This window comes from Psammomys obesus, unplaced genomic scaffold (genome assembly GCF_907164565.1).
Source record: "Psammomys obesus unplaced genomic scaffold, mPsaObe1.curated_primary_1811, whole genome shotgun sequence".
NCBI lineage: Eukaryota > Metazoa > Chordata > Mammalia > Rodentia > Muridae > Psammomys > Psammomys obesus.
Genome location: NW_026592510.1, coordinates 20,800,846 through 20,822,766, shown reverse-complemented (window position 1 = coordinate 20,822,766; position 21,921 = coordinate 20,800,846). Strand labels below are relative to the sequence as shown.

Sequence of the window (21,921 nt, the reverse complement as noted above, 5' to 3'; positions counted from 1 at the left end):
TAACTGGGCAGTGTTCATGAGTAAAAGCAGATGCATTATGGGAAGGGGCGCGTGAGTGAAGAAAATAAATCATGTTCTTAAGAAACGTCTGAACTTCAGCAATAGATGCTTTGTAATTCAGACACATGTAAAAGTGAAAAATAAAGGAGAAATGGAAAAAAGGAAAACAAAAACCAAAAATCTAAGCTGCACATTAGGTTGTACTTGAAAGTGGAAACCATCTCAAAGGAAGGTAGGGACCCTCAGCATTTCAGTTTCAGGAATAGTGAAGCCTAACAGAATTATTTCAGATCTGTATTCAACCAAAGGGAAAAGCAGAAGAAAAGGAAAGGAGTAAAAAAAAGAAAAAGAAAAAGAAAAACAGAAAAAAACCCTAAAAACTTTCAAGTGTCTGAGGCTGGGCTTTGCTGCAGCCTCTCAAGCGCTGGTCTGGGCACTGCAGGGACAGCACAGGACAGGACCCACCCTATAGCAGCTGCTTCACTCAAGACAGAGATGGGAATGAAAGGGAAGATGAACAGTATCTCTCCTGTGATCTCCCTTTGTGAGCCCTAGATTCTGTTCTTTAAAATGGAGTCTGACTTGGGAGATGGAGGCTGGGGCATGGCCATGAGCTCAACTTCAGCCTGTACAAAGCAAGTTTTCCCCTACCTTCCATTTCATGGAAACAAATCAGACTGAGCAGATGATGCCGACTAGATTCCTAAGGATTGTGAGGCGGCTCACCTGACAATATCATTGGAAACTCTTAGATTAGTTACGAGTCTGAGAAACAGATAAAAATCAGAAAGGGTCAGTGTGAAAAATATGTAAAAGTGATCATAAGCCGTTAAGAGTGAGCAGACAAGGAGATCAAAGTGGAGAGTTTGAATCTAAGTCCATACCTGGGAATCTGATCTCTATGACACAACCTAAAAAAGAAAACTGTGTGCTGGTGTTTTGACTGCATGTATTTCTGTGTGCTGGGGTTTTGCCTGCATGTTTTCTGTGCACCACATGGGTGTCTGGTACCCTCGAAGACCAGAAAGGGGCATCAGATCCCCTGGAACTGGAGTTAGCCAGCTGCGAACCAGCACATGGGTACTGAGAATCAAACCTGGGTCCTCTTGAAGAGCAGCAAGTGTCTTAACCACTGAGCCATCTCTTTAGCCCCTGGGGGGGAAAAAAAATTGAAAGCAGACACATATATACACAACATTTTAAAATTATTTCAGGGCAGATGAGATGGCTCATCAGGTAAAAGCCGTTTATCGTGCAGGTTTGACAACCTGTGTTTGCTCCGGGGACAGGTAGGAGCGGCCAGACTCCATAAAGTTGTCCTGACTGCCACACACACACACCATGGTACATAGGCACCCCAAGACACACAGACATACACATACACACAGCCCACCACCACCACACAAAAGAAAAGTTTTACATTATGTTTTATCATTTAATACTGCTCCATTAAAAACTGTAAATATGGAAAACAAAACAAAACAAAGGGCTAGGTGTGGTAGCTTGTGCCTGTATTCCTAGCATTCGAAAGTCAAGGGCAGCCAGGGATACTTGCGGAGACAGTTTCAAAGACAATGAAGAAAGCTGGAGAGATGGCTCAGAAGTTAGGGACACCGTTCTTGCAGAGGACCTGGGTTGTTTCCAGCATGCATATGGTGGCTCACAAAAATTCACAATTCCAATTTCAGTGGAGCCATTGGCTCCTTCTGACCTCTGTGGGCATCAGGCACGCACATGCATGCATACAGGTAGATATCCAAACAAATAATAAAGATATCTAAAATCTTTTTTCAACAAAGAAAACTGAGAAGCATGCGTGTGCACACATACAACAAACAAAACACCTAAAAATCAAAATAAAAACCAATCAAACAACAAAATAATAACAGCCAGGCACAGTAGCACATGCCTTTAATCCCTGCGCTCAGGATTAAAGAAAAGTAGGGAGCGCTCAGCCATGCTTCCATAGTAAGGCTAAGGACCTAAACTGTAAGCCTTGGCATGTAAGCTCTCAGTTCAATCCTGAAACCCCAAGCACCAAAAAGCTAAAAACAACAAAATGAAACCCACACGTGTGATTTTGGTTTCCTGTTCATACCCCCACCCTGCATGGACTGGCAGAGCTTCTGGGCTCCCCCTGGCCACTGCCTGTGTGGCTCCAGGAGGCTAAAACTTGTATCTGTAGTTTTCCAAATACGACACACACACACAGGGTTCCACACCCTGGGTATTCGGCTTCCTCTGTCTTAGGTACCTCCTCTCATTCCTTAGTCACAGACTCTAAAGTGTGTTAACTTTACTGCGGATGTGAGGTGATCACTTGTTAGATGGCACAACCTCGGTTATCTTTAGATAACCTCCCTCCTCTACAACTCAACTCTCAGCATCACCACCATAAAATACAATGCAGCACTGAGACACATTCTGCACAGTTCTTCCCTGGATTCCCAATCCATGATTAATGTGCTCATTAACTAGCAGGCAGGGCTGTCTACAGATCTTAACTCCCCAGCTTTCCTCACGTCTCACCTCCCATCAGCTGGTTGTAGTAAAGGACCTACCTGTCGGTTTCTTGTTTGTTTCGTTGCAGGTAGGGATACTTAGCCTAGAGGTAAGTTGATGCTCTTCCATATTCTGCCCAGGTGGGATAAGGGACAGATGTACCTCTGACCGCCCTTCTCCTACGAGCTTTCTCTGGCATCTTCCCGGAGCTGTCCTGTTCCTAACAGGGACTGGGTGATTCAGCACACTGGATCCAGTCAAAACCTCAACTGTACCACCTAAGCTGTTTCAACCTTGGGCCAATCATACACGTTTCCTCAAATTCATTTATACAACTGCCTAATATGCCCTTACCAAAGCTGTTGCAAACTTAACCATGGTAAAGGACCTAGAAAGACGTCAGCTGCTCTGGCTAGGAAATAGGATATGCCATGACTTGACTCTTTCTACACTTAACCATATGCTGCAGCCATTCAGTCAGTTCAATCTGATCCCTTTCTAGCCCCATCTCCTCCTGCTTTCCTATTTTTTCCCCTCATAGAAGTTCCATGAGAATAAAAGGTTTGCTTTCTTATTTGCTAGAAGCCATCATACCAAGAAAGTATCTTATAAATTAGTCCTTCCATAAATATATGTCAAAACATGTCTAATTAATTATGTAAATAAAAAAATACAGTTTTAAAGAAGTATGGATAAATTCCCCTATAGTGTTTTTAGCTCTGTATTTTAAGATTAAGATATCACATGCTATAATTAAAAACATACGAAAATTTATTAAAATTTGAAGGCAAAATCATAATTTCAAAAGGTTAGAGCTATGTCAGGTGTGCTGAGGAATGGACACTTTCCTGAATTTCAAAATCAGACCCAACAGTATCCCCTTCAGAATGTTCTAGAGGACTGGGTTTACTTTTGATAGTCTTGGATGAGACAGTCATAATTCTGTTTTCTTTCTTGACAGAAACATAGTTTTTCAAAGATTCACTTTTAATTGGCTCATTAAGCAAAGACCTTTTCCCCCCGGTTCCTTTGCTTTTTGAGTTCACAGGCAAGTCGGGGTCAGAAAGCAGGTCCTTCCCGGAGTGCCTCTCTGTGGAATATCTTCTGGAGTGCTCGCTCATGGTGGTCACCTTCTCTGAGGAAGACCTGCTGTGTTTCGACGACATGGATGCTTCTCTTTGACTCCCGCCTCCAGGAATCGCATCCGCTAACAGAGAGCCTGTCTGAGTTACGAATCCTGCTGCAGATCCCTCCTGCTGTTCCGGGGCTGCCACTCCCAGCTTGTCTCTGGAAGCCACCCACGCTTCTTGTGCAGAAACTGGAACCTGGAAGGTGTCGAGAGGTAAAGGAATCCTAGTGTCACTTGTAATCTTGTGGAACTACAAGGAAAACAGCAGAGCCTGAGTGAACAAAGTGAGCCTCTAAAGAGGCTCACTGAAAACTGTGATTTTTTTTCAAGTTTACTTTTATTATATTTAGTTAGGTGTGTGTGTACATGATCACAGAGGCTAGAAGAGGGCATACGATCCTGGGGAGCTATAGTTACAGGTGGTTGTGAGCCACCTCACACAGGTGCTCCACCGGAACAGCCGTAGCTCTCTTAACAGCTAGGCCATCTCTCCAGCCATGTAACTCTGACCTTATTAAGCAGTCAGTTAGTTTACACTCAGAAGATGCGTTATGGTCGTTTTCCTAATTATACAATGCCATGTGATCGGCAACCCAAAATTTATATATTATTATATATAATATGTACAATGTATATAAGTATATATATTGTTATATATATAAATTACATAATTATACATATATGTATGTACGTATGTACGTATGTATGTATGTATGTCTCCAGAGTTAGCTGAATAGTATTCTTAGAATTTTGTTTTATAAGAGCTTCCATTTTTCACATTAAAAGGCAAAACTATTTCTAAGAAAGCTAATTCCTAGCCTCTCTGCACATGTGAGCAGTATCAAAGAGTGACATGGCCCAGCTCTCAAGCCTCCTCAAGCTCCTCAGACAAGTCTTAGACTGGCTACTGGGGGGTGCAGAGGGAAAAACCTCAGGGGGTCCTGTGACAGGCAGCCTCCCCCCATCCAGTAACTGGGCGGCTGTAGGGCACTGCTTGCTAGGTCTGTCTAGATGACTTGTTTGAAGCTGTCTGCACCAGTACTTGTGCCGTCAACAGTGTGCCTTCACTGTAAGCTGACTGCATACAGATAGAAACCTAGACGAGACATGAATACAATAGGTGTTTATAAAACTTAACTTTAAATTCAGATTATTTCTTTACTCTTTAATTTCTTTCTTCATTGAAGATAACTTATTCTAAGTATAAATTATCAAAAAAACCTTTTAGTTTTATATCCTCCCCCCCGCCCATGTAGTCTTGGCTGGTCTGGAATTCATTCTGCTGACTAGGCTTGCCTCAAACTCACAGAGACTGCCTGTCCCTCCCTCACAAGTGCTGGGAAAAACAGTGTGCACCACCAGGCCTGGCCCCATTTTCTTATTGACAATCATGTAGCTTCTGGAGATGGGTATTAAACTTAACTCTGCCAGAGACAGACCACCATTACTTTCTCTGACCCGAGGAACTCCTCGCTAATGGCTTGAACTAAGGTCTGTCAGGTCCACTTACTTGGACATTCTGCACTGGCCCTCCAGCACTCTGTTTCGGATCTGGGTTTTCTTCTTCAAGTACTTTCTGCTCCTCCACAGGGCCACTAACTGTAGAATTCATCTGGGGACGACCTAACAGGTGGAAATCTGACTGATCTATACCAGCCATTGTGGCAAGCTGCCCGAGCCTGCAGAGAGGAGGAAAAGAGGACAAGGCAATCAGTAAGGAACAACTTAGATTCACCCACACCAGAAACGTGAAATACGTGCATAAACGACCGAGATTTAGAGTCTTAGAAGCCAAGCGCCTCCTTCAGACAACAGCTGCACCCCAACTGCTGCTTTTCCACCTGTGCTGAGACCACTGGATCAGGTCGCCCAACTCTTTCAGCACCCGTTCCCTCAATAATACATTAAATACCACCTGACTTTCCACAGCGAACATCACCGCTTCATTTTAAATACTGTTCCAACAGCTTCAACCTCTCCCATACCCATGCGTTTGACCTCTCTCCTCGGCTTTCAAGTGTCTGCTCCTTTCTAGCCCCAGTCCGTGCACCTAATGAACTGCCCCATCCGCCACCTTTGGCACTCTCTTAGCATCTCCGTGCTTTGATCTTGAGACCCACGTAGCCCAAGCCGGACTCAAAACTTTTATGTAGTTGAGGATAACTTTGAACTCCTGATCCTCCTTCCCCCACCACCCACGTGCTGGACTAAAGGTGTGTGTGCAGCTGGCATCTTCTGTCACTACTGCAGGTGAGAACCCTGACCTAGCCCTGTGTCTGCAGCAGCCCTGTGTACACCTACACCCTAGAGCCTTGGAATGACAAGAACTTACCTCAAACTTATTTAACAAGCAAAATGAATAAAAAGCAAAAAAGCTATATATTCTAAATATTTTCAATAAAAATGATCTTTAACTTAGTCTTTTTTAAAAACATGTTAAGGAATATATTTGTAGCAGACAAAATTGAATACAATTCATACACACAACCATATTAACTTAGTGTTTACCAGGAACACCGAGTACGCTTTACATTACTTTATTGTGATGGAGTTTCTAATGAGATTGTGCATTTCTTTAAAAAGGAATTCTCCATTAAAAAGCAAAGCAAATGTATTGCAGATAATCACATTAACTATGTCTGTGGAAGCTAAGAAATGCTGAGAACCTCTGCAACTACCATTAAAGCCACTGAAGAAGGAATGCCCACCCTCCAGATATACCCAGCATCTTTAAGGAGATCCAAGAAAGCGTGAAACTTCTGGAAAGAATTCTCAATGCTGCCCAAGACTCCTTCGTCGTCCAGAATCATGTTTGTTAACGACTGTGCATGAAGGGCTTCCGACAGGGAAAAATTTATATTTCTTAGCTGGGCATTTTCATGTTCCAGCTACAAAAGAAGATTGAGAATGAACAAGATGATTCTACTCACAGTCATATAAAGGAAAGTTTTCAATACTTAAACTAAAACATTTAAAAATGTTTATTAACTTGGTATATATATATATATATATATATATATATATATATATATATATATATTTTACCACTTAATTACTCCTCAATCAATGAAAGCAGTAACCAAAATAACCATGACACATAATAATCTTCACCTGGAGACACTTGGTGAAATTTTCTATATAACAAGTAGATGAAAATAAAGTTGTTTTACTAATGATTTTCCAAAGATCATAGTCCTAACTGCTTAAATTCATATTGGACCATTGTGTAGCAGAGAATTAGCCCCATATTAGAAAACTCAACAGTTTGATCTGAGCAAAGCTACAGTGCTGCTACACTTGAACCATTCAGGATTAATTTTAGCAAGCCAAACAATTTTGCATGTATATATGCATGTGTGTATATATAAATGTGTTCATGTCTGAGTGAGTGCATGTGTACCAACATGCATATGGAAGTCAAGCGGAAAACTGACTCTTTGGAGCCAGTTCTCTCCTCCATCATGTAGAGACTAGGAATCCAACTCAGGCTGTTGGGCCTGGCAGCAAGTGCCTTTAACTACTGAGCCATCTTGCCGGCCAGCTATACTGTGCTCATGTTAACTAGCATCTTAACTGCACAGCTATCACCCACCTGTTTGGTGAGCAATCCTCGGCAGTTTCTTGCTCTCTCCATCTACTCACACGACATGTCAAACGCAACCCTAACATTTCTCAGAAAGGCAAAATTTACATAATATACTTTTGCCTTATGTCATCCACTGCTTAATACTTATTGAATACACAAGTGTTCTTTAATATAATACATACACTTTGAAGGTCTTCCTTACATCCAATTTGTAGTTAAAAAAATTCTTCTAAAACCTGTTAGTTTTATGCAAATTAGTCTAACAGTCTAGCTCAGTGCTCATGGTGTAGACTTTTATCTCCTTTGACATCCTTAGGAGCTTATCATGATCTTAGACTTCTAATTTTTAAAAAGTCTGCGTCTGGCCACACATAATCCCCCAGCCTCAGCCTTCTAAGTACTGACATTACAGCCTGTACCACAGTGCCTGTCCTTTTAGACTTTTTAGATTGTTTGTTTTCCTAAGTCACTGCAAGAAAACAACCTCACCACCACTTGAAACATCTACAGTATAAGCCTACTAAATACAGTTCATACGTGGCAGTCAAAAGACAGTGAGGAGCAAGCAACTTCTTACATTTTTAAAAATACACATTTTGGAACATAGTCAAATGACATGAAATGAATGCAAGGCTAAAATGGTGCAACTAAGTTTATAATATACTATGCCTTATTTTGAAGTATTTTAAAGTATTTGTTGGTTTAAACAAAACCAACAAATAACTCTTAAAATAGGAGAAAAAGACTTTTTACCTCACTGACTCGCTTGTTAGCCTTGAGCCGGATCACTCTTTCCTCCTTCAGCTGATTTAGGCATTCCTCCAGTTTGTCCTAGAATGAAGAAATGGAGTAACTATGGTAATTAAGGTGTACTCTTACCCCTCAACTCTCCCAGCTACACAGACCGCTGAGAACTGAGGGAGAGAGCCAGAAGTAACCTCACACAGTGGGATGACATGTGCCATTACTCGTACACATACCACCCGGTGCAGCTAATTACTAACTTAGCAATTACAGTGCTTATCATAAGACATATGTATATAACACATAGTGAATCACCAATAAGTTAAAGCCATGAAAGAAAAATTTTATTCTTACTTGTGGGTTCTCAATAATAGAAAACTCTAACATTCCTAACCTACCTGAATCACATAACTACAACAAAAACGCATACTTAAAAATTTTAACACTTCCACAGCACTTTGCTGTATACCAAGAGTTGTTCTTGGTTTTCTAGATGCCCCTAACTTAGCCATCAACACCCTACAAGAAAAGGAAAAGTAGCGGCTAAGGCAGAGGTGCAGAATCCTCCATGGGCTACACAGCTGGCTTTGAATTCAGAGTAGTCCTGGTCACACAAGGGCTGCCCTTGCTCTTTACCCAGATCAGGAGTCTAACTATCATAGCCACGGGCAAACCTGCTCATTATTCTCAGCAACTGGGGCTCTACGGTCCTTGATCATAGCGGAGTGACTTTGCTGCAGATCAAATCCTGAAATAGTCCTGGTGTTGCAGTGTCCCCCTAATGCAGGGGCTGCTGTGGGGTGGGGGAGGGGATACTTATGGCCTTCACAGCAAGCGACCTTCACACAGGGTGGGTATGACATAATTGGGGAACCTATCTAAAGGTATCAGGCTCTTCGTGAAAAAGACTTTTAGTACAAAGGAGTTAAGACACCAGAAGTTCTCCATTGCCACCTCTGAAGAGGAGGTAGCCTACAGAAGATGACAAGCATCAAGGAAATGGGACCTAAAGAGATGAATTATGCAACACCAGAACCCCTAAAAGAGGATTGCTTCCTAGCACTCCAGATGGCAATAGTCTGGCACATACTGTGGCCTTAGTGTTGTGACACTTGAGCAGATTCCTGCCTGAATTCTCATGTTAGAACTGTGAGCTCATAAATGGGTAATGTATTATGCCATCACACTTATAACAACAAAGTATTCAATTTCCAGGCTTAGGAATAAAAATACAAGTAACTACTATTGTCATAAGCCACTATTTTTTAGTAGTTGATTGTATAATAGTAAACAAAACATTTACTTATTAAAACATCACAGCATATTTATATTTAGTAAGTTTTCTGAGGCAGGGTCTCATTATAAAGGCCAGGCTGTCAAAGCCATGAGCCCCCTATTTTAGCCTCGTAAGTGCTGGGATTATAGGTATATACCCCAACACTTGGCGTTATATTTGTGTGTGTGTGTGTGTGTGTGCGCGCGCGTGTGTGTATGTTTAAAACGCGCATGTGGAGACCAGAGGCTGATGTTGGAAATTACCCTTCATTGTTCTGCCTTTCCTGGTGGCAGGGCCTGTTAATCAAACATAGATCTCACAAACATAGGTGGTCTTGCTGGTCAGCTTGCTGTGAGGGGTCATCTTTGCATTCCGAGGCTGGAGTCACGGGCAGGCTCCCCCACAGCGACCCGGCATTCACACGGTCAGGCAGCTGGTTGTAGGACACCAATAGTGTTGGTGTGCGTGCCTGTAACCCTGTTTCTGACCCAAACGACAAGTGTCTGAAACACCGTGCCATCTCTCCAACCCGTGGTTTATATTTTAAAGTCTTTTGAACATTTACTTAGACACAGAATTTTAATTTATAAGTTTAGTTTGGGGCTATCAAGATAACTCAGTAGCTAACTTTCTAGCGTCTACATAGCAGCTCACAACTATTTCCAGGAGATCTGATCCCTTTTCTGGCCTTGTTGGCCACTAGACACTTCAGGTGGTACATATACATACATGACTGTAAAACATTCACACACAGGAAATAAAAACCTTTAAAAATAATATCTTTAAGAAAAACAGAGATACAAAATATCTAAGTATGTGTGAGCAAAGTTGTTTTCTTTTCAACAAATTGTTTTAAAATATTTCCTCAATGGAAAATTGAGTACTTTTACACTCAGAATATATGTCTGAAATTACTAAATGCTTTAATAACGTCAAAGTCCTTTTATCCTTAAAGGCTGATTTTTAAAAGACTTATTACTATGTGCATGTGGGGATGGATTCCTGTATGTGTGTGCAGTGCCTGTAGGGGGCAGAAGAGGGCACTGGAGTTACAGGTGGTTGGGAGCCACCAGACAAAATGATAGGAACTCAACTCAAGTCCTTGGAAGAGCACCTCATGCGCTGCTGCTGCACAGGCTTTCCAGAGCCAGGAATAGCCCTTCCTGAAAATAAATCGTTTGGTACATTTTATGGCTTGTCGTCTGTGTGTGTGCAGCACACGTGTGCCACAGCACATACATGGAGGTCAGATGACAACATCTCTTCCACCACGGGGATATGGGGCTCCTGGGGATAGGACTCGGGTCATACAGCCTGGCAGGTGGCACCTTCAACTACTGAGCACAGCCAAACTCTTTAACGTTTAAACTATGCAAGTTTTTACTGAAAAGACATTGCAAACTCCTGTATTTGTGATTCACATAATGGTTTATGTGAAGGAGACTACACTTTGCCTTTTTTTTTTTTTTTTTTTTTTTTTGGCAAGCCAGTGAGCTTACTGGGCTCACTTACATGACACAAATGAGGGATTACTTAAAAAGGGCACGGGCAGCAATCTCTCCACATCTCCACTGACCGGCTCTCCAGAGCACAGACAAGTGCAATGACATGAACCAGCTTCTCCCCCTAGTGGGGGATCAGACACAATGCCAGTACTCTTCTTGAGGTAGGGCCTCAAAATCTCCATTCTCCTGCCTCATCATCTTGGTTTCAAGGTATGTATCAGATGAATATTTTTAAGGCCCTGAAATACCTGGGTCCTAACAGCTTCCTGACACATGCCTAGGCTTAGACACTGCTATCAGCAACAAAGTCTATAATACCGGCTGGTTTTATGTCAATTTGACACAAGCTAGAGACATCAAAGAGGTAGGAGCCTTAATTGAGGAAATCCCCCCATGAGATCCAGCTGTAAGGCATTTTCTCAATTAGCGTGATCAATGAGGGAGGGCCCAGTGCATCGTGGGTAATACCATCCTTGTGCTGGTGGTCCTGGGTTCTGTAAGAAAGCAGGCTGAGCAAGCCAGGGGAAGCAAGCCAGTAAGCAGCACTCCTCCATGGCCTCGGCATCAGCTCCTGCCTCCAGGTCCCCTCCCTGCTTGAGTTCATGTTCTGACTTACTTTCATGATAAACAGCAATGTGTAAGTGTGTAAGCTGAATAAACCCTTTCCTCCCCAACTTGTGTTTTGGTCATGGTTTTCCACAGCAGCAATCAAAACCCTAAATAAGACAGCCTATCACTCACTCTGATACGTCACAACTACTGGCTCTCTTTCCCCATGTAATCGAAAGATGTGTGAAGAAGAGAAGCATGTTTTAGTAAGCACTGATCTTATCACCTCCTGTGTCTAGCCCAAAACAAGCAGGCAATAAAGAATGAAGGAAGCGTTGGCCATATAAGATGTGCTTAAAAACACGGTTTTCTTCAAAAAAGGGGGAAGCTTGCCCTCTTTCTTTAATCTCCATTTCTTGGCTTACTAGTTAGTAGTAACATTTTAGTTTTTGATTATTGTTTTCTTAAAAACTGAAGAATTCTCTGGGGCAAAGTCCTCACCCATTAGCTAAAAAATTTCTGTAACTCTGGATCCTGATTTCCTCATCTGCAGAATATATTATGATTAAGTAAATTAACACATATATAAACTCAGAAGCGTGCTTGGAATATATAATTCATAAGGGCAAAATGAATGAACATGTGAATTCAATTAGGACAGACAGACTTACGATCAAACAGTATGTTCCCTAGAGCAGCCAACACGTGAGGCAGGCTTTTCACCACAAAATACTGATATGCCAAAATGTGCATAGAATGAAACCGTCCCAGAATATTCATGATGAACACTCAGACTACAGCTGCCCAGCACCACGCTCAGACCATGAGCGAGCAACTCCTGTGTTTCACATTTCCAGTTGCTGGTTGAGCACAGGTTAGGTCCCCTCCACGCTGCAAGCTGCCCAGCACTCACTCTAAGTGACCGTTTCCCAGGCTGAACTGAACCAGTTACATTCTGTCCACTCTCCTCTGGTTAAGTGAGAATCCCCTCCACTGTCTTCACTGTGGACTTACACACTCTAGCTGATTCTCAAAACGAAGACCCACTAAGAGGAGCCTCAATCAACCCTGAGTGAGGAACGCCTAGCTGCACTTGCCCGCCTTGGTCTTCCTCGGTGGCTAGAGTCACATTTGATGTACTGTCTCCTGGGCTAGGACACAGACCATAGCAGAGAGCTTGCCTACCATGTATAAAGTGCGGTCTCCAGCACTTCAAACAAACACTAGGGAAATAAAACAGAACTACCCCATAAAAACAACCAACCTCTCTCAGACCCCCGGGGAATGAAGCCAACACCACAGACTGAAAACAAGATGAGGGCCCAATGCTCCAGAACTTTTACCTTCCTCTGCATCTTAGCAATAATCACTCAGGCACTTTACCCACTGTAGGCTCTGTACTTTCAGGATGAAGTGTTCCCAAATGGTCCATACTGGCTCTCTCCTAAGAGTCTATGATTTTGTAAGTGATTATTTTAAGAACTGTGTTAAGTATTGTGAATTTTAATTAAAAAAAAAAAAAAAAAGATGTAGCACTTACATTCAGGAGTGGGTAATACTAGGGACTGAACCTAGTGTCTTATATACTTTCCAGGAAAGAGGTTTGCCATTAAGCTGTATCCCCTACCTGGCTTTAATTTTTTTTTTTTAAATCAAATAATGATAGCCATAATCATATAAAAAAATAAGTAACTGCCCTTCAACCATGTAATGACATTTTGAGGTGTCTTCTGTGAACTAGAAATCTGGGCCCTAACCATACACAAGCCCAGGACTTTGATTTTTGATGTCCCGGTTCTCAGAAATGTAAAAAGCAGATCTCTGCTGTTTTAAGCCAATGAATAAATAAATAATAAATGGATAGCCATTTCTAGATTCATAAGTTCTATACGAAGACAGTACTAGTTTTAAGCAGTCACTGTTGGGCTGGTGGTATGGCTCAGTCTTAGTATGCGTGTTGAACAGTATGAGGCTTTGAGTTCAAACCCAAGTCCTAACAGCTTCCCCTGCTTACAAGCAAGAAAAGCGAAGACCTTCCTAAAAGACCAGGTCTCCCAGAGCTGTTTATTTGGGCTTTAAATCAGTTCTGATTTAAAGCCCAAATAAACAGTGATGTTTAAGGTGCAAAAATATGCTATGTAAGTTAATTCTCTTTTTTTGCCTATCCAAAAAATGGAATGACATTAGATGCCGAATTTTAAGATAAAGTGTAGTTTCTTAAATTTTTAATATTGTAAAAGAGGAATATCAGTAGCAAGTTTTTCCAAAGCCAGGCATGTCAGCTTACATGGGAGGCTAGGACAAGGCCAGGAACTCAAGGCCAGCTTGAGCTACATAAGAGACTATCTCAAAACAAAAGGCCCTCTTTCCAATATTACTTTTACTAAAAACAAAGTTCTATTTCCTCCTGATTAGAGCGTTCAGCTCACACTGTCAGTTTCCTGGCCTTTAAAATGAAAGTGCTGGGCTGAGGAGACGGTGCAGTCAAAGTCAGGCCCCAAGGTGATCCTCTGTGCATGAGAAGAGGCGGGTGCGGTGGTGCACAGTCACAATCCCAGCACCCAGGAGGCAAGTGGGCAGATCTTTGGGACCCACTGGCCAGGCAGCCAGGCCTAACTGGCAAATTCTGGGCCGGTAAAAGACTTCGTCTCAAACCAAACAACAACCTCCTCAAACAAACCCAACGGGCTGACAGTGGAGGAATGACAGCTAAGGCCGTCCTCAGGCTGCCACATGCATATAAATATATATGCGTGTATATATACACACTTACGCATACGTGCGCACACACACATGTACATACGTATCACTGAATCACCTATATGACAGCACTTAATTTCCTTAAGTTTAGTTTAAAATTATTAAAGTTCCCTTTACAGCTAACATTCTGATTCTAAGACATTCTGTTTTTATTTTTATTTTGTAGAGTACACATACTCTTATTTCACCTTGTTCCTCTTCACCAGTGAGCAGAGTAAGAGTTAGAAGAGAGGATTCCAACGAGCTACCTGGGTCTGTTTCATAACCAAGCTTTGGCCGTAAGCGACTACACTCTGAAGGGAGTAGCCGTGTACCTGTAATGTTTCTTGCTTTATGCTGGCTTTCTGAGGCACTTCATGGCTACTTTCTGAAGAATCTTCAACCTCGTCAGTTTCTGAAGATGAAGGACTCTCTACTGTCACAGTCACTGGAAAATCTGGTTGCTTAAGTAAAGAGAACATGACTAATTAATACCATAAGCCAAACACTAAACACTGGAGGAGATCTAATAAAATCAATCTGTCTGAAATATCACGTTACTATCTATAAATGTTTCTCACTGTCTGTTAGCCTAAAACAATCAGTAACAGAAAATGCCACTGGCTTATTTTTGCTCTGACTAAAAATTCCTATACTACAAATGCCTGATTATTGTTTGGCATTGCCCACATCTCTGTTAAATTCCTCCTAGACAAATCAAGAGCCAGAATAGACACCTTTTTTCAGGTCAATTCTTACACTGCAGATGATAAATTTATTCTCTAATTTGAGACATGACAAGTGTGGAAGTATAATTTTTAGGAGAAAAAGAATGAACAGAATATAATTTAAAGCCAGTAAGTTTAACTGTAATTAATGAACACTAAAACAGTTTTAAAATTAAATCACATACATATTCACAACTGAAAGTAACTCACAACAAAACCTCATCTTCTCTTCGTCCTGTAGCCCAAACTAGTGTAATAACAGTGTGATTCTTCTGTCAAGCTTCCGTGAGGTTTCCCTCTAGCTAAAAACTGACATGTCAAAACTCAACTGAAAATGTACAGACTGACTGGTACAGGGACAACTCTGAAGGACACCTGGTGCGATGCATGAGACGCGCCCCTCAACTCTTAGACACGCTGTGGCCTCCATGAGCTGCTACAGGAAGATGCAGCACACTGGGAGGATCAGCCTGCTCCAAAACTGAGGCCGTGGGACAGGGACTGTCTGTGTCCCCGACTTTAACATGTGGAGTGTGAGGTGTGTGTGTAATGCATGCGTGTACCCAAAGCAACATTACTTGAAGATTGGGACATTTTTGAGTGATCGGGCCAATATGAGACATGGTGGTCAACGGTCAAACCTATTGTGAGCTGTTTGTTGCCTGGAGAAAGGGGGTACCTATAGATGAAACCACAGGGCCTCCCCAGTGTGTGTCACACACACAGAACTGTACTGTGGGCCTGGGGCAGGAATTGGAAGAGCCTTAACTACATTTACTTCAGGGAGGGAAATTCATTTTATAAAGCTCTCAGTGGACCCTGCTCTTTCCCAACTCTAATCCCTTGTATGTTAGAAATGTGACAAATACATACCTTGAGGTGATTAGATATATCACGAGTTTTGATTAATGGAAACCCCCTAAAAAGATATCAACAAATTAAGTTATCATTTTATGTACACACACCACATGATCAAATTTACTTGTATTATATACACTATCCACATAGAACTGAGTACTAAATACCTCAAAATTAGCTAAGGGAAAAACCAAAGAGACTGAGCAGAATGGCTCTGTGACAGGTCACTTACACACATTCAGGCCCTAGGAATCAGTAGACACCAGCTTATTTTTGTCGTCTTTCCTTAGGGCACTCTTTGGGCAGAGGCTGTGAATCAGCCCCTTCCACTCACAGAATCATCAGGAGAAAAATATCATTGACGTTCCCAAATGAGGGCTGTCAAGACTAAGGCAAGGGAAGAACACCATACCTGTTTCTTTTTGCACGTTCTGCTGTGCGCCAGGGCAAGAAGCCAGACACGCCTGGTGGCCGAGGGTCAGGAGCATAGCTGTCTCTACTGAGCCCGGGTTTTCTCCCATTACTCACAGGTTTCTTTGTAGCTAACCCAAAGTTCAAGGAACAGACAAAAGAAAATCAGGCTGAGCTAAAGATTTGCACACTCCTAACAGAACACAAATGAGCAATTGACTATGATGCCAAGATCAATACAGTAGAAGTGCTTTATAAACTCTGCTTTTTAAAACAGGCTTTCCCGGTATAGTTTAGTTCAGGCTACACTTGAATCATGACCCTCCTGACTTTCCCTGAGAAATGCGTGGTTTATAGGAATTCCTGCACAAAGGCTGAAGGTTTCTGAGTGGATGTTGTTCTCAGTTGAATGGCTCTCAGTCCTCACATTAGTTTAGAGAAACAAACACATATACCCCAAACCCAAAATGAATCAAATAAAAGAAAGAAATGAGGTTCTTACCTTACAGTCAATACCAAAAATTAAACATGAAATACTTGTAGCAACTAAACACGTATATTAATACTTATTAGAATAAATCTTCTATTAAACTTCATGTTTAAGTTTTTGTCTCTGATATCATTGAGAACAAATAAAGATTTATTAAAACAGTTCTACTTAATCTTGGCCTTGGAGATCAAGAGTTCTAGGGCAGTCCTAGTAAAATCCTATTTCTTAAAAAAATAAAATATGATTGTGTTTGTCCTTCTGGCCGGTTGTGCTATGTAAGAACTTTGCAGTGCTGGACCGCCATCTAAGATGATGCATACGCAGTAGTGTCAGACATATTCTCTTAATCAGCTCTTTAAAAATTGTACCAACTTGTGTCTATGTGCTGGCCATGCAGGTGGAGACCAGAGGACAACTTGTAGGACTCAGTAATCTCTCCCCCCGACATGGGTCCTGAGAATTGAACTCAGTTATTAGGTATCAACTGCCTTTACCTTCTGAGCCACATGTCAGAATGTAACTCACATTCCTGTGACATTTTCTGCATACATTAGTGCAAATATTCAATTACAGGAACTCTGTTCATCCTGTACTACTGCATTTTTCATTTTGTTATTATTAATTACTTTTAAAGACAGTGTCTCAGATAGCCCAGGTTAACCTCAAACAGCCAAAGAACCCTAGGAACTTCTCATTCTCATGCCTCTATTTCCCAAGTACATCCACTTTTTTTTTTTTCCTTATTAGTTACATTTTGTTAAAGTACATCCACTTTTTAAGTTAATTACCTTTACAGAACATTCTGGTCTATGGCAGTATACATGTTATCATTTCTTTCATTTTCAGAAAATGTTAACTGTATTTATTTTACTTTATTTTTGAGACAGGATTTCTGTGTGTAGCCTTGGTTATCTGAACTCACTTTGTAGACCAGGATGGCCTTGATCTCGGAGATCTGCCTGCCTCTGCCTCTGCTGGGAGTAAAGGCAAGCACCATCATTTGGTTTATATTAACATATTTTTTAATTTAAAAAAAAAACTGCTATGCATCCTGTTAGATGAAAAGAAAAAAAAAACCTGCAGTAAAGTTCTTATCATCTCCTTGAACTCATACACACAACATGACTGAGACAATTAACATGCAAGCTCTGTCCTCGCCAAACTCTACACAGCAAGACACTGGTCAGCTGACCTCCATGTCTCCAAATAACAGAGGCAAAAAGCAAAAGAGCCAAGAAATAAAATTCCTCTTGCTCAGTGGCCTGTAGCAGCCACAGCTCTACTCTCTCCAGCAACACTGAGAAGACAAATACTTGCTCTTCTAATTGTGTTAATGCCCAGCCACATGTCACTCCTGAAGCCACAAAAACGCACAGACTACACAGCCCTTTTCTTTACTTTACAATATTATTTCAAGCACCCATGAAATACTTCTAAGAATACTTGCATTATGAAGTCTTGCTACTAGCATGATACACACTCGATTTGATGCTGAAATATCAGTTCTGAACTCGAAGCTGGCAGACAGCTTCCTTGACACATTAAGCACTCAGCTACTGTTCAGGACACTCATGAGTATTTACTACAAACGAACTGCTTAGTGAACATATACTTCTTTTTTGAAAGAGAGTCTCACTATGTAGCTCTGACTGGCCTGGAACTATGTAGACCAGGCTGGCCACAAACTCAGACACTCACCTGCCTCTGTCTCCTAAGCACTGAGATTAAAGGTGTGCACTGTCACACACAACCCACATACTCCTTTTAATAAAACAACAAACTGTATGCTTACAAGAAGCTTTTTAGTTTGTTTCTGTCCTATTAGAGGAACAGGAGGGAAAATCCCACACTTAGTAAAAAGAGAAAGTCATTCAGAACCGACAGTTTCTTTCCAAGCGGGAATGGGCTCGGAGTCATGTGCAGCACAGGACACTGCAAAAGCGTGGGAACCAAAGAACTCCCACTATCACCTCAGTGACACCCTGTGAGCGCACTGACCAGCACAGCCTGCACCGCATGATCACAGCCTGGAGTGGAAGGAAATACAGTTTACCCCGGGACTTGGAGACGGTCTTTAGCTGTTCCACTGTTATGCTAATGTCTTTATGTTAATGTTTTACAATCCGAAGGAAATCTTCAAACATATTTTTCTAAAACTACTAAATACACATGAAATGAAAATCTCTATATGAACCACCTTTAAATATACAAGCTCAAAGCTATTATGTCCTAAGTATCCGTATTTTAAATTTCAGGTAACAGGAATAAACAAAACATTGTTATTACTGTTAAGTTATCTTGATATATGTGGCACAGAAAGTTACCACAAATATTCTGGAAGTGGCTAATAATAAACAGAAAACTTATTTTGTTGCTTCCATTATAGTCTCTACAGTTATACTATTTGAAAACTTGGGCTGGAGAGATGGCTCAGTGGTTAAGAGCACAGTCTGCTCTTCCACAGTTCTGTTCCTGAGTTCAATTTCCAGGAACCACATGGTAGCTCACAACCATCTATACTGGGATCTGATGCCCTCTTCTGGCATGCAGGTATACATGCAGACAGAACACTCATACATTAAAAAAAAAATCTTAAAAGAAAAAAGAAAATTCAATGCATACATACAGACATATACATACATATCTATATCTATCTATCTATCTATCCATCCATCCATCCCTTAGACCTGGATTTGTTCCACTCTATCATTCCTTTTTATCACAAAAAAGTTATGCATGCTAAAGGGAATGTGTTCTGGGCTGGAATGTAGCTCAGCTTTAAGAGTGCCTGTCCAGCAGGTACGAGGCTCTAAGTGACATCTGCACTCATCACCATGTCCACCTGAACATCATGGTACATCTGCAACCCCAACACTCAAAGAGGTAAAAGCAGGAAGATCCGAAGTTTAAGACCGCCTGTGATTACACGTGAATTCAGAACTATCCTGGGCCAAGGCTAGGACAAAGTGTTTTAGAAAATAATTTATGGCCAAGTTTGTGCCTATAATCCCAGCACTTAGGAGGCAGAGGCAGGAGAATCACTGTAAGTTCAAAACCAACCAGAGGAAGACCCCATCTCAAAAAACAAGGACATTTTAGGAATACAACTTACATAAAATGAATACATTTAGAAGAATCTTAAGCTTATGTACAAATGTTAGTTTTCATCACATTTTCTCATTTATTGTAGGAGCATATGTGGCACAGTGTGAGTGAGTGAGTGAGTGAGTGAGTGTGTGTGTGTGTGTGTGTGTGTGTGTGTGTGTGTGTGTGTGTATGTGTGTGGAGTCGGTTCTCTCCTATCACGTGGGTTCTGAGGGTGGAACTCAGGCTGTTCTACTTGAAGGCAGGTGCTTTTACCTACCTGCCAGACCCTGAATGCTACTTTTATAAAAAGAACCTTTCCATTTGTACGCAATAGCCTCAAGTTAAGGTTAATGAATACTTACAAACTTATTTATACATTATAATACACACTAGAGAATTGTGCTGGCTAGTTTTACGTCAACTTGACATGAGGCAGAGACATTTGGGAAGGGGCAACTTCAACTTAGAAAATGCCCCCAACCAAAATGGACTGTGGGCCCTTTTTTAAATTAATGGTTGATGGGGGAGGGCCCTCCTCACTGTGGGTGGTGTCACCCCTGGGCAGGTGACCCTGGGGCATCTAGGAAAGCAGGATGAGCAAGGCAGTAAGTAGCACTCCTCCATGGCCTCTGTGTCAGCTCCTGTCTCCCTGTTCCTGTCGAGCGTCCCTGCTCTGACTTTCCTGGATGGTGGACTGTGATGTCTAAGTCTAAACTGAAATAAGCCTTATCTTCCCCAAGTTACTTTTGGTCATGGTGTTTTGACACAACAGAAACCCTGACTGAGACAAAATGCTTCTCTCTCTGGGCATGTGGCTGTTTACCTGTAAGCACAACTGCTCAGGACTTGTGAGATAAGAGAAGCACAATCTTCAATCTGGGCAACACAGCAAGAAAAAAAAATCTCAAAAAAAAAAAAAAAAAGCAAGTTTTCCTAAAGTGTTCCAGCTCTAGGTCAAAAAGTCTGTCTTCAACATTGATATTAAGGCTTTTACATCACTGAAATGTGTTATATGATTCAGTCACTTAAAAAAAATCAAGCTGTGGATGTGGCTCAGTGGTAGAGCACTTGCCTCTCATGCATAGGATCCTGGGTTCAATCTCCAACAGTGTTTGCTAAACTTGAATCAGAGCATTCCAAACCTCAACTGTAAATTTTGAAAAATAATCACTATTCAGGAAAGTCAAGATGATGAATTTTACATATATAATAATAATGATTGTTAATTTTAAAAAACTTGCTTGCAATCCTCCAAACGATTCATTTACCATTTCTACACTCCGTGAATTTTCATAACCTGGATTGGAATAATTAAACTGTAATCCACAGGGCTGGAGTGATGGCTCAGAGGTTGAGAGTACTGACTGTTCTTCCAAAGATCCTGAGTTCAATTCCCAGCAACCACATGGTGGCTCGTAACCATCTACAGTAAGATCTGGTGTGCAGGTAGAATGTTGCATAAATAATAAATAAATCTTAAAAAAAAAAAACTATAATTGGTTATGACCCAAAAGATGAGACTTTATCATTAACATACTAACATGGTAGGTATAAGTTTTGATGCCACTAAAAAGCGAGACAGACAGAGTCAGTTACCAATTCTAATGGTAGCTTTTCCTTTCCGACTGCTTCCTAGGACAATTGTTCTCTTTTTCTGCTTGGTGCTTTTGGGCGGTTCCTTCACTGATGGAGACGTTATCCACTGGTACTGGAAGAGAGAGCCAGGTGACATCAGGTACAGGTAATAGGACCTGACTTTAACTGGACATGTGGAAGATACTCTACGCTAACAAAGCTTTGCAACTTTCAGGTCTCATGTCCCAAATTAAATAACAATACAGTATTTTAAAACACAGAAAAGCCACCTGAATTTACCTCAGACATCAGAAAAGCATCAATAATTCTACTAAAAGCAAAAGAAACTATAATTAGAGAAATTCTTCCGTAAGAGTAAATCAAGTCATACCTCTGACTTTGCACTCCTTCCGTTCTGGAGAACCTTTTTGATAACTGCTTTCATTACAGAATGATCTGGAATAAAAGAAAAGTGAGACTGGTTAAGGCATGTCCCAGTGACTGGCGATTCCACCGCTGCTCTTCCCGTATAATAAACAACATACTCATTCTGCTTCTGAACAGCCTCTTCCTCCCGAGCTTAGTTTACTGCAGAACTTGCTTATTCCACCAGCACTTTAGGTCTCAGTGGTTTTGGAACCTCTGCATAGAAAATCAAAGGTTGCACTATCCCAACTACCCAAAAGGCAACTAACTAACTAACTAACTAACTAACTAACTAACTAACTAACTAACTAACTAA

At 41.3% G+C, this 21,921-nt stretch overlaps 1 protein-coding gene across 2 annotated transcripts in view; it reads right to left on the bottom strand.

The window, feature by feature from the left end:
• Nucleotides 1-3,250: 3,250 nt before the first annotated feature.
• Nucleotides 3,251-21,921, bottom strand: part of Cep78 (centrosomal protein 78) — a 28,623-nt gene continuing 9,952 nt past the window's right edge. Inside the window, exons 7-15 of one of the 2 annotated variants that reach the window (XM_055614121.1) lie at nucleotides 21,571-21,635; nucleotides 21,201-21,312; nucleotides 16,029-16,158; nucleotides 15,632-15,677; nucleotides 14,366-14,494; nucleotides 7,971-8,048; nucleotides 6,353-6,519; nucleotides 5,142-5,310; nucleotides 3,251-3,827 (exon numbers count right to left, since the gene is read on the bottom strand). In XM_055614121.1, the coding sequence (XP_055470096.1) occupies nucleotides 3,318-3,827; nucleotides 5,142-5,310; nucleotides 6,353-6,519; nucleotides 7,971-8,048; nucleotides 14,366-14,494; nucleotides 15,632-15,677; nucleotides 16,029-16,158; nucleotides 21,201-21,312; nucleotides 21,571-21,635 (1,406 nt within the window). In that variant the 3' untranslated portion in view covers nucleotides 3,251-3,317. Of the gene's footprint in view, nucleotides 3,882-5,141; nucleotides 5,311-6,352; nucleotides 6,520-7,970; nucleotides 8,049-14,365; nucleotides 14,495-15,631; nucleotides 15,678-16,028; nucleotides 16,159-21,200; nucleotides 21,313-21,570; nucleotides 21,636-21,921 lie in introns of both variants that reach the window. The other variant, XM_055614122.1, reaches the window with a different exon arrangement.